Source organism: Micropterus salmoides, unplaced genomic scaffold (genome assembly GCF_014851395.1).
Source record: "Micropterus salmoides isolate LMB-PRFRI ecotype aquatic unplaced genomic scaffold, ASM1485139v1 Ms_hic_scaffold_19, whole genome shotgun sequence".
In the NCBI taxonomy this organism is placed as follows: domain Eukaryota; kingdom Metazoa; phylum Chordata; class Actinopteri; order Centrarchiformes; family Centrarchidae; genus Micropterus; species Micropterus salmoides.
The window spans coordinates 20,824,314-20,837,515 of record NW_024041039.1 but is presented as its reverse complement, the minus strand read 5'-3'; the positions used below and the strand labels follow the sequence as shown (position 1 = coordinate 20,837,515).

Sequence of the window (13,202 nt, the reverse complement as noted above, 5' to 3'; positions counted from 1 at the left end):
GGTTGAAATAGGTAGCTAGCTGCCACATTATTGTTCGTAGGGTCACTTTTCTTTTTCATATGTACATGCTAGAGCAGTATAAGTCCGTTTTCTGATGACTATTAGTCTACACGTGTTGGCATGGACAACCGTTGTTATTGTTGTGCATCAAAGTTCAGTCTCTTCAAGAAGGAGGTAAGATCTTGCTGGCTAATACTGACCACATAGCTTGTGTACGGTAACACATTAAACGTTTTATGGGAAGTAAACGGTGTTATTTACGCTGCAATATCCTCACAGCTTGGCTGTAAGAGCTGCGGCCGCTCCTTCTGCTCCAGCTGTTTGACTTTCAGTGCTGTGGTGCCTCGCTGTGGCAACACCCAGCAGAAAGTCTGCAAACAGTGCCACGGTAATCTGACAAGGTAAAGGTCAAACCATGCAGAAAAATATAATAGTGATTATTAATTTATTATTAATTAACCATTATGGCTTATCTCAATTTCTTCATTTTTAGTGGGGAATCTCCAAACAGTGCTGAGAAATGGTCTCCTCCCGAAAATTACAAAAAGTCAGTATATGATCAAATGTGAAAAAAGAACTTTGTCAACACACAGCAGTTTCATGATATCTAAAAATCATGTTTCTTCCATAGACGTGTCGCTGCACTTGAGGCCAAACAGCAGGGACTGTTACAGCCTCTTGCACATGGGGCCAATAGAAACATTAGAGCAGGCCATCTACCTACCAAAGGCCTGAGTAAAGAAGATCAGGCTATTGCTGAAAGACTTCAAAAGCTGAAGGAGGACACTGCCCCAAGTAATGAAATTAGATTTTTATCAGCAACCTTTTTAATTTAATCCGACAAATACATTACCAATATTTTTTCTCTTGGAAAAAGCCATTGTAAGCTTTTTACCTCTTCTTCAGAGTCTATACCCTCTGAGAAAGAGCTTGAGTCTCGCCTTGCTGCTCTGAAAGCTCCCAGCCGACCAGTGCCTTCTGCAGAGGAGATGGAGGACCGTCTGGCAGTTCTACGGGGTCAACCTCCACCATCTCAAGCTCCTCCACCTGTGAGATAAACCTCTCCCTACTTGTCGACATGGACAGCTTAGAGTATTAAAGGCTATTTAGAAGACACTGCACGTTAAATAGTTTGCTATAATTGCTCACCAGTGAATGTACTTTTGTGCTCATCTGTAAAGGTGCACCAGCCTCCGGATAACAGGACTCAGACTGAACAAGCAAATGATTTGATTACTCAGATGACAGAGGAAGTTTCCATAGATAACCAACAATCAAATCCTGAATCCAGTAAGATGTTACTTGTTTCATTAATTTCTCCCACATATCAGTTACTAATTAATGATGCAGTAATATCATAATTTCATGCAGTCATAATAATATATCAATTTAGCATTCTGACACCAAAATCGGACTTTGTTGAGCTACTCTGGGGGGGCTTCCTAAATATGCTGAATTTTTCACTGCTATTAATCCCTTTTCAGGCGTAGATGGCTGTATGAATGATCTCAACAAAGGGGAGGAGGGCACATTGGATGAGAATTTGGAGGAGAACCAGGAGGCGGTCAAGCAGCTGGAGGCTGGGAAGGCCCATCTGTTGGAGGAGGCCATGGAGGAGCTGAGGAAGGAGCACCACTCCCAGGATCAGATCCTCCACATGGCCAAGAGGCTGGCGCAGCTGAAGGGGCAGGACCCAGACAAAGGTACATCACACGCAAAGATCATGGTGTACCACTTTCTTAACTGGTAGGTGGTATCCGGTATCCTTACTTCCACATCAGAATGTCAGAAAATATGATAAGAGCTATAGCTGTCAACATTGTGGCCATAAGGCAAGGCACTGAAATACAATTGTTTAATAGAAAATAAACATAAGACAAAACAACAGGAAAGTTACAGTGCAGTGAAAAGCCTTGAATTTTATTTAATTAAAGGTAGTAGCAAAAGTAATAGTCTTAGACCTTGATTTAAATCAACTGAACTGCATTTTTCTGGTAGTTTGTTTCAGATATATGGTGCATGTAAGCTGAATTCTGTTAAGATTTGACTCAGACCTGTCTCAGATGACCTGAGAGGTCGGGATTGTTTATAATGTGGCAGAAGATCAGAAATGTATATTGGTCCTAAACCATTTAGTGCTTCATAAACAGTAATATTTTAAAATAAGTTATTTTACAAACAGGAAGCCTGAGCAGCAGCGTTCTGAATGAGTTGCAGTTGTCTGATTGACTTTTAAATAAAAAGTTGTAACAGAAGTGTGAATGTCTTAGAGAAACTGTCATTGTTGTGTTTGTACTTTCACCTCTAGTTACTATGGAGGACTTTCAGCATCCTGACAGTGAGGAGGAGACTGAGGAAGAAGCTGTGATGCGAGTGTTAAAGCAGGTCTGGGGCTTAATGCAAAATGAAGTTAATACTGTAATGTATATTATAATACATTTCATTTTATTACTTCTGGGTGCATGTCACACCTCTTAGAGGTGATCTGATCTTTAAACAAACCTGGACCATTGTAAGAGGCCACAAGGGGCTGCTATTTTGCCATTTTAATCATTTGTAATGTGAATTGGAGGACATGCTCTGAAATCCCTGTGTTTCTGATGTTTGTTCCAGCTCTCTGAAGAGGCTGCATTGGATGAAGCCAGTGGCTACAACATACCTTTGGAACAAAGTGGGCCAAAGAACACAGAAGAGAAAAAAACTTATAAGAAGGCACCGGTACAAAACTGCCAAAAAGCAAAATTCTTAATTTTTATAAGTTATTTGAGAACATAACATTTAACCCCCTGTTGATCTGATGTTTTTTTAAGACCCAGGCTCCAGCACCCAAGAGTAGGATTTCACCGGCTGCATATCAGCCATCAGACAGTGATGAGGAAGAGCTTCCATGGTGCTGCATCTGTAACCAAGACGCCACCCTTCGCTGTCACACCTGTGATGGAGACCTATACTGCAACCGCTGCTTCAGGTAGCATGACATACATTCATTATAACAAGCGCAAGACTAATTCTGGTTTCTGTCTCATAGTAGAGCTTCCCATGGAAATTTTAGGAAGATGCCTGTGATTTGGAATGTATACCATGACCCAGATGAATTGTAGACAGGCTGCTGCCATACTGTGAAGCAGCATGAATATAAAGTATTTAGTGGGATGAATTATCAATCCACTCTCCATTATCTCCCCAGGGAAGGCCATGATAAATATGACAGGATGGAGCATCGCTCCACTAACTACACTGCGCCAAAGAAGAAGAGGAAGACATGATAGTGAGACTGTGCTGTAGGTGTTTGCTTTATCAGGCTGTAGTCAGTCATCACTGTTATACCTGTGCTTTCGACTTAAGTGACCTATTATTGTTAATAAAACAGTGTCTCAGAAAATTTAAACACTACCTATTATGTAAAGCAAGCCGTAACCCTTCATTTTAACCCCATCCTCTTTTATCCAAACTGTCCAAATTTGCTACAAACATGCAGCATCTGCTTTCTGTAATGGCTAACAGATTAACTGAACAACTAAAAAATGATAGGTAACTTTTATGGCGAAGCAGAGACTAGAAATAGACGAATGTTAATGTAAATGTGATACACTTTGTATAATATGAAAAACATAGCTCCTATTTTTTCTGTAATGTATAAAAATAGAGTTACATAATTCTTGCAGAGGCTGCTAGACATTGTTGGTATTTTAGCAAAATGCACAGCTTCTGCACACAGAAAAGTTTTAAAACTGGCCAACCAGATAAGAAGCTTGAAGAAGGTTTTATTTAAATTTTTTTTATGTCACTTGTCCTACTTCCCAAAGGCAACAGAGGCTCATCGTAGACACACTTTGCACTTGTCACCATTTGATTATAACACATACAGAAAGCAGACACATCATGAGCTCATCTTGCGTGATAAGATGCAAGATACAATCCCAGACTGCTATCAGCTCTGGACTGAAGAAGTACAGAGGAGTCAGTATAAAAGGATTACTGAGGGCTTTGTTTTCTTTTGGCAGGCACTGCAGTCACACTTGTAATCTATGTTTGGCTGTGAGTCTGACATGAGTATTGCCTTTCTTGTCCTTGTGTGTACTTTCATTATAAAGGACGCAAAAGTGTTAGGAGCTATCCTCTTTGAGGTAACGCTGCATTCCCTTTTAGTTATATTTTCATTGCTGAAGTTTTTTTTATTTTATTGCTGATAATATCACTCTACGAAAATGTCCCAGGCTGGCAGGCAGTGTTGGAGTATGGATGGCCTGTGTGTCAGAGAAGAGTGGAAGTGAGGGCGAAATTACTATGATGGAGCCCTCAGCTGAAAGACCCTCTATGTATGACAGTGAGATGGCCAGGGTGCAGCTTCATCAGTGTGCATTACTGTGAAGCTAACTGAGGAGAAACCATAATTACACTTTCCTCTAGGGGCTTGCTCCATTAAAGTTTGTATGGAGGCCGTTACCGTGTTTGCCTTTTCTTCCCATGTCAGACTCGCACCGCAGGCAGGAAATGGATGAGGATAATGGGTGCATACTTAATGGACCTTCCTGCTGCTGATTTCACTGTGTTTACTCCTAGACCTGGCATGTCAACGTCTTTATTGTCTCCATCACTCTGTTGAAACATTTACGCCAGACAACAGAAGCTTGCATTCTGGGAATGATATGCTAACAGCTATGCCACACTGCAGTAAAGTCTTGTAGTTGTTCTTGAACAATGGACAAAATCATTCTTTAAAGGCAAATCAATGTTTTAGAGCTGCAGTAAAAGGAAATTGCGGTAACTGTAGTTTAATTGGTACTGTAAATTGGAATGTTAGTATTTATTTGTGTGGAATAAATAATACCTGATGATACCATACTGTTGAAAATCTGATGTAACCCTTTTGATATCTCATCAACAGACTTGTCTTGAAAATGTTCAATTTTATTTTGACTTATAACACTGCTATCAGAACAAAAATATTTATGTACATAAATAGGCAACAGAAAATGTACAGTCTTACACAAAAGAAACAGTCTGTCTGAGTAATAGTACAACTTTTATCACATGTGCATTATTGGTATATTGATGGGAGACGAGATGTTATAACTGTCCATAAAATAAAGTGAAATAATAAAAAACTATTCAGCCATTCAAACCCCAACTGCTCTGGTGTTAGATTGATGCTGACCCAGGGGGGTGGGGGGACCACACATACAGGCATCCAAACAGTTAACACATGGGGGATGGGAAGATAAGAGCCTCCACCTTGTCTCAATTCTTTATTTGACCTATAATTATTTCTTCAAGGGACCTGACATTTTGCGTAGACCCTTTATCCTGTAGAGCAGGCTGTTGATAAAATCCTGTGGGGAAAAATGGAGAAAATGTTTGGAAACTTTTACACACAAGACATGACAACAGTAACAGTAAAAATCAATGTTTCAAATTGAAATCTTTATATGTTTGCATGTAGCTTCATATATGTTTTTTTTGTCTCACCTCTTTCGGCTTTCCGCATTCTTGCAACAACTCCTAAGAAAGAAAACAAATGCAAATAGTCTCACTAACAGCACTGGACATTGCTTTTTCACTGCAAACATTGCAACATTGCAGAATCAAAATTCTGATTCTGACATTGGATTCCAGCAAGTTAAGTTTGTTAAGCTATTGCCCCACATAGCTAATAGGTATCAGTGAGGAACAAGGTGTTAAAATGTGACTTCAGGTTGACCTTTGTTTGACTAACTGCAGTTTGAACAGTTCCAAGAAGCTGCTTGATATACAAATAACTAGAGATGCAGTGTGAAAAAAATGTCATTGTTTTTAATTTAACTTGCACATTCTTACCTGCAGCCGGGTTCTCTGCCCCTCGTCCGTCAGCTCCAAAAGCTCATCTATGTCAATCTCTAACTCTGGAATCTCTTCCTCCTGTAAAGGCAGAGAGAAACAACAAACGTTAGGGTTATCGAAGGTTAATATTCCTCTTTCACTATATTGCCCTCACTGCATGCTACATGCAAACATTGTATAATGTGGGCATCTTGCCATCCTTTTAGTCACAGTGGTAGGATAGTCCACATCACTGAGCAGAGTCAATCAGAAGGAAAAGAAAGTGTAAGCTGTGATCCCAGATGTGAGGGAACATGGGAAGGACTTCATTGCAGTCACCTGTGTTAATAGTATTGGCTGTATTGTAAAAGTAAGAATAAACACCGTAATCATTTCTCATAACAATGATATGATTGATGATGTGCTGCACACATGAGCAAAGCTGGAGAACACTGAGGCATGAAGGCAGAAAGGCTCCAGGAGGAGTTGCCACATGTCATCATCAGATTACATGGGTGGTTTACCCAGCTAGCATTCAGCTCAGCCATTTCTGAGAGATAATTTCCAGTGGAAGTATTTTCTAAGGAATATATTCATCTCAGCTAGGTTGTCCCACATGGTATGTTTACCTGCATTAATATACAATCACAAGGGCAGCATGAACTGCAGTATATGAACTAGATGTCTGACTAAATCCACAAAAGCCTATTTTTCTAAAATGTTAGCCTTAACTAAACAATGGCAATTGGAAGATTAATGTCAACCTAATGTAGATATACATCCAGAGATTGTAAAAAAGGGCACAGACTCTCCAGTTATATATATATTAAAAAAAACAAATATAGCAAAGTAATAAGTTTGTATCACAAGCTCTTAACCGCACCTTTTAACTTCATTTTCAGAGAATGAGCAGTGCTCACTGGAGGAATCCTAGATATCTAGAGTCAGCAGGTGTTCGCTCACATTTGACAAGTGGGGCTTCTTTTTTAAGTGGAATATTTTCCGGTTGGAGAGTTTTCATGGCTGGTGAGGATGGGGCTCGCACAGCTTTCTGGATGAGGAGAGAGCTAATCAATGTGGTGGAAGTGCTGAGTGGCGGAATAGATGGACCCACCTTCAGAGTCTCCTGTGCCCCCCTCTAACTGATACATGCTGCCAGTTTGGACCCCGTGTGATTCTGCTGATGCTTGCAGGACACAAGCACGGCTGCACTCTTGTTTTTTTTTTTGTGGTCCATGCTGTACGTTTCTGTGCTGCGTGGGTTTTGTTTTGCCAGCTCTGCTGTGTTAGCCTGTGGGTGGTTGTGTTGTGCTTCAATTGGTTAGGCCAAATGCTGTTTGGTATAAATGAAATAGTCCAGATTTGTTTTAAGAATTGCCCTATATAACAGCCATTGCTCATTATATGTGTTCTGTATATGGTTACATGTTTGCAGTAATCCATTTTTTTCTTTTTTCCTTAACATGCAGCTTCAGCTTGCTATCCACAGTCTGCATGTAGTCCAGAGCTAACATGATGCTAGAGCAGCCCAACAGTAATGAATGTTAGTTATTTCAAAGATTTACTTATTTCTGCTCTTAAATTAGGTGTATTCTCTACCCTCTTGGCATCCAACTAAACATTTTGGGAATAACCATAATTGCTACAATATACTATATGCAATAATGATAGCATGGGTTGATGTAACAAGGATTAATATTATATTCCCAGTAATTGCACAGAACTTCAAATGGCTATCTGGAGTGGCATATTCAGTAACTAAAGACTGTGAAATGTGAAAGTGTGACCTACTACATCAGTCATGAGTATAGGGACAGTAACAGGGATATACTTTAAATCATGCAGAGCACCACTGAATATCATGAGAGGCATTTTCACTGAGCTGAGTGGAGCATGTGCATTTACCATGAAGAAATGCTTTCACCCGTCCAATAACTTTCAGGATTTTAAATTGTACGCAGTCACAGTTTTCAACTTGTTGAGAGTTACCTTCATTGTCAGAGCAAAATCCCATTTTAATGTGGCCTCCGGGCAGGAGTGTCTAAGCAGCACTTTTTGAAGTTAAAAGCAATAGACCGAAGCTAAAATGAATGTTGGCGCTAATACTGGAATTCATGAATATCAAAGTGGTTCTCAGAGGATTGCAGTTTTAGACAGGCTACACAAACGCAGTCTAAATAAGCAGTTGGATTTTGTTGAGATAAGATGACCTCCATGACATAAGTATATATACAAGTCAGTTCAGAATCGGGAAATCAGTATTAAGGTGTATCCTGAGGTGACCTGTTTTTTCTTCTGTCAGGACTTCTTTGGTTTGGACCTCAAATTTCAAGAGCAGCAAGATCATTTAAAATATATATTTTTTGATTTTACTCTTGCAAGTAGGCTACTTGTAGTTTGTTTAAGGCAGTCTTATGCAAATTAAGTTTACTAAAATGGATGATGGTACTGAAAAATCGGTCAGCCCATGCAATACTTTTAACCACAGGGAGATTTCTGAACTTTTAGCAAGATTGTCATTGAGTATTGCTATTCATGGTTAAGTGAAATTATGTAGTATTTTTATCTTAAAATAACAGCTTCAAAATATTTTTGATGGTACACTGAATTTAAATGGGGTGAATAGCGCCTGTGTCCACTTCGGCCAGGAGTGCCTGGTATTGTGTAACATTGAAATCCCGGACGGGAAATCTATCGCGAGAGTGGTCTTGTCTTCTTAGCAAAGTAATGTAGTCATAACAAATGCACGTGTACAGGTGTCCTTAGTTACAAAAGCTGTGAATTACACTCTACAGTAGTGCTAACGGTAGGGGTGCCAAATTGCACAAAAAAACAAATCTTACATGATGTTGCTTTAATGATTTTAGTGACCCCCCTGACCCATCATCTAGGGCAACACTCAGGCCAAAACTTGTCATTTCCATTCACTCTAAGGATGTACTGGATATTCGTGTATGATGATCCACCACCAGGACAACATTTCCAGTGCAAAGTCCAGTTCGCTTAGGATGAATACTGAAAATGGGGATATAACATGTTAATTAATGACCATTAGAGGTACTAGACATATTTTGTAAAATCTGGGCTAGGGTAACCAGTTGCTGGATGTAGCTTCATACTGACCATACAGATATGAGGGTGGATTTTTTATCTAACTCTGGACCAGAGAGCTAATAAATGTATTTCCCAAAGTATGGAACTATTTCTTTATATACTTTTGTTTCCCTGCTTACAGCTAGATTCCTGTAGTTCTCTAAGTGTTCCTTATATGTAAGACAAGAAACAATATTCACTGTAACAGTAATGTAAACGTAACATCAAACATAGTGTGGTTCCATTACACACCCTATGTGTTATTATAAGGTAAGGAAAAGCCGGGAAACCCAGCTGTTCTGAGAAGATGCCAGTGCATGTTTAACTTATCAGACCCTTTCCTTTTCCTGTTAGAGGCACACAGATCAAAATATTCATTAACTTCACTGAGTGAGTCATGACACAGTTTAAAGAGTGCAAACTGAGTGAGAAGATCCAAATTATATAAGCCACTTCCTAAATTTAAATTAAAACTTATGAAAACACGATGTGATCTACAATACACAAAGTCTTAAAATAATTAACCTTTTGTCAGTGGAAATTTTGATTACTGTCCTGCAGTCTATTAATTTAAGTAAAACAAACATTCACTGAAAGGTGCTCACAGTTTAGTGGCAGTGGGGGAAACCCTGATCTGGGTTACTTTACACACACAAGTCTAAACATTGCTCAACATTTTCGAGTCTACCTGAGAGCTCTGTTTCATTCACACCCCCTTTATTAGTTTACCATTTCTCAAAAGGTGTGAAGTTTGCAAAGGAAGGTGGTCACTCCAGACAGAGGCAGCACTTGTATGAATTAGAGATGCGGCTAAATAATTCAGGTGGTGACACAGGGGACTGATGGTAAATGCTTCCACGCGGAAGACTCTGAGAACCAACAGAGTAACCTTCCCCTGAGCCCCATGCAAAATTCATCGCACCGGCCAGTGCACATGGACAAGGCACGACTAATTCCACACAAGTGGTTGATGCAAATATCCATTATCACAACTTGAAAGTAAAGCCTTACTTTGCACATTGCAAGGATGTAGATTGTACTTGAGCTTATGTTCACTTCATTGCATAATGTCCAGCACTGTCATGATGGAATTATTGCTGTGTTTCACTATCTCATCAATCATACCGAGATCACATCATTCAGCTTGCTGGGAAAACATCTACTAGCTGTGCTGTACATGTGCTGCAAATTTATCCCTATGTTTTATTATGTTAGAACCAGAACATGACGTGGAAATAATTGTATGTTTCTGGGACAGGATCAAAAGAGTCCACAGAGAAAGACTTCAGATCTGTTTTTGTTTTCCACATGTCCTGGTTTCCCCTAATGTGATTTATTCCACCCTCAGCTGTACAAGCATATTATCATTTCCACAGGGAAGAAGGCTTGGGATGTAAATGGAATCAAGCTCATAAAATAAGCATTGTAATGAGGAAAACAGTAGCACAATAACCCTTACTATCTACTTGTGTAGAAAAAGATGAGGCGCAGAGATAACTGGAGGTGCTACTTGACTCTCATTAGAATTTGTTGTATTGAACTTCCATGTCAGCTGGCCAGTCATGCTCACGTTCTGCAGCGTTAGTATAAGCCATTTTCAAAGGGCTCCCTGGCAGAGTAAGGGGATGCCAGAGAAAGAGAGGTGGCTACAGGCCATCTGCAGCCAAGGGTCTCTGTGTGGTTCGAGAATTAAATGAGAAACAGTTTGTCTCTGCCTTCTCCGGCATGAAACGTAGGCGGTGTTGTCATCGGATCTGCATCATCATTAGGAAGCTCATGCTCCCTAACAGACACCCCTAATTCCACTCTGCCATGCTGCCTCATGTGGGCGATGAGACATCTGTTGCCATGGTTTCCCCTTAGAGAATGCCAAGCAAATCAATATGTATCCTCTGACATAATTGGACTGTATCCCACCTTACAGGAGTAGAGTTATGAATGTGTGTGTGTGTGTGTGTGTGAGCTGGCTGATGTCTCCTCATAATCCCCTGTATATTACCATCTATGCAATGAGGCCATTAATTAGGCACACTATGGAAATATTGATGACACATTTCCAAATTACAACTCATTTTTACATAGCACATGGGCTGTGTTAGTATTAACTGCATATGATGATGGATGGATGGCAATATATAGGGGCACTCATGCATATTTATTGAGTGACTGTGTCCACAATAATGGGTCTGCATATCCCAGACACACATCTTAAATCAGACGTCATTTCTTGGAAAAAGTCACTCTGGTGGAACACCACGGTGCACACCACACAGCTGATTCTGCTGTCAGGTCGATGACACATGAGGGTTCCTGTGCCAAAAATTGCAGCCATGAAGCAAAACTGCTTGCTTCCCACCCACTGCTCTTTAAGGATCGCTATAATCTCTCATACATGACGGATAGCCCACCACTGGCACCTAAGAGCAGTTCCCTGCCTCCGTTGCTCTTCTCCCTCACCTCCTCCTTCTCTTCAGGCAGTGTGCGTCTGAGTGTGTGTCTGTGTGAGCCAGCCCTACCCTACCTCACAGTCAAATAGGAGGTGCAGCTGCCCGTCGATCCACTCCTCGATATCCAGCCTCCTCTGCAGGTCCTTGCGGTTGTATTTGACCGTCAGCTTTCCCAGCTTGCGGTGCGCCGGCTCCTCTGTTTTGCCCGTTGCCTGGAACATCACCCTGGACTGGGTGCTGGGGTCTGATGCCATGGCTGCCACGGCCTCGGGAGAACCGTGGAAACACACTGAGCTCACACAGACAGACAGACCCACAGGCTCTGACACGTTTGTTTTGCACACCGGCTCGCCTGCTCTGTCTCTATCGTCGCTTTTCCGGTGGGCTGCTGTCCCACGCGTAGCTCTTGTTATCTTGTTGACTGTTTCTGCTCTCCCTCTCTGTAACACTGGCTCTAGTTCTCTGCCTGTCCTCCCCCCACTCTTTCCCTCTCACTGTCTTGCTCTCCTTCCCTCCTCCTCTTGCAACACCCACTGGCTGCACTATCAGGAGGATGGTAATGAGATATGCCTATGTGTGAGTTTGTGCATGCTCTTGTGTGTGTGTGCACTCGCACTTTATGGGGTGTGTGTTTGCTTTTTGCTCTCTGTGTTATAGCAGGTGGGAGAGCATAGGTCACTTACAGCGATTAAAAACTGGAGAAAGGGTGAGAGGGCAACCACAGCAATTAAGTTAGGAATATTACTACATGTCTTACAGACATCACAAAATATAGCAGTGTGTGTGTGTGTGTGTGTGTGTGTGTGTGTATGTGTTTACTTTAATATGTTTGTACTTTTGTTCCTTTATCTCTGATCATATGGTTTTTGGCATCTATATCCCAACACACCATATTATTCTAATATTCACTCAGTAAGAGTCTAAAGTCAACAGGGTTTGACATGCTAAGGGCTCTTGTGTTCAGAAACACATCCAACAATAGCTGGCTCCCCCTGACAGGTGAGCCAGGGTTCCTCTAGTGTGATAGCTGCCTTGTCCTTTATAACAGACTTTATCAGGTGTACGTTTAATAAGCCTTGAAGTCAAATTGGCATCCTCGGTTACGAACCCCTAAATAATGGATGAACTGGAGAGCACTATTTATGGCTGTTCAGAAGTCAAATGTCAAATAAAAGTCTTGAAACCATCAATGACTGTGAAGTCAAACATCAACAGTAGCACATAACCCAAGGTCATAAATTCATTGTTGTACCTCCCGGTGCCAAATTATTAAAGTTGAGACAACAGAGACAATAGGCTGCAGAGTTTCCACAGATCCTATTACGATATGAATAATGGGGTTCAGTTTTTTGCTTTGGCACAGACTATCAATCAGCCATAGTTGTGCGTGTTCACCCACTGATGCACCGTCTGTTACAAACACTGAATTATTGAGTGCTTCTAGCAGCTCACCTTTCCAGGCAAACAAATTCATTCATCTCGTCTTATGCTGCTTGTTCTGCATTGTCGGGTTTTCAAAAAAAAAAGGCGGGGGGAAGGAGACCTGCGTAAGGCCTTCTCACCTTGGAGCCACAGCCAGGTGATGCATTCCATGCAGGAGAAAAGGAAGGCAGAGGCAGGAAATGAGCTTGACCTCTACCTTTTTAGTTTCACTGCTGGATGAATATCTAACATCTCACTCCCTGGAAGCCGTAGAGTTTGCGGATACCACCATTGTCTTTCCAAAACTCAACTATCCTCTGGCTAAATGTTGCTAGAATTATGATTCAGTCTACATCACTAAACCAATTAACCTATTGCTTAATTTAAGCGACACCTTCCTGCTTTACCTGTAGTCTAAGCTGATGATAACTTCATAGGTGG

General features: G+C 41.0%; 2 protein-coding genes across 3 annotated transcripts; one reads left to right on the top strand and one right to left on the bottom strand.

Moving 5' to 3' along the window:
* Window positions 1–32: 32 nt before the first annotated feature.
* On the top strand, window positions 33–5,111 carry zfyve19 (zinc finger, FYVE domain containing 19). Of its 2 annotated transcripts, XM_038728932.1 has the most exons (12): window positions 33–174; window positions 280–401; window positions 494–547; window positions 632–795; window positions 907–1,049; window positions 1,182–1,290; window positions 1,485–1,703; window positions 2,309–2,385; window positions 2,614–2,718; window positions 2,811–2,968; window positions 3,188–3,281; window positions 4,475–5,111. In XM_038728932.1, the coding sequence occupies exons 1-11, from the start codon at window positions 121–123 to the stop codon at window positions 3,264–3,266; spliced, it is 1,284 nt and encodes a 427-aa protein (XP_038584860.1). In that variant the 5' UTR covers window positions 33–120; the 3' UTR covers window positions 3,267–3,281; window positions 4,475–5,111. The 2 variants fall into 2 exon arrangements, with proteins under 2 accessions (XP_038584860.1, XP_038584859.1); XM_038728931.1 differs by having other exon boundaries at window positions 3,188–4,845.
* A 125-nt stretch (window positions 5,112–5,236) lies between these two features.
* On the bottom strand, window positions 5,237–11,828 carry zgc:162989 (uncharacterized protein LOC100037351 homolog). The gene is made up of 4 exons (XM_038728933.1): window positions 11,414–11,828; window positions 5,818–5,898; window positions 5,470–5,502; window positions 5,237–5,333 (listed from the first exon to the last, which is right to left on the bottom strand). The coding sequence occupies exons 1-4, from the start codon at window positions 11,591–11,593 to the stop codon at window positions 5,265–5,267; spliced, it is 363 nt and encodes a 120-aa protein (XP_038584861.1). The 5' UTR covers window positions 11,594–11,828; the 3' UTR covers window positions 5,237–5,264.
* Between the last annotated feature and the right edge of the window lie 1,374 nt (window positions 11,829–13,202).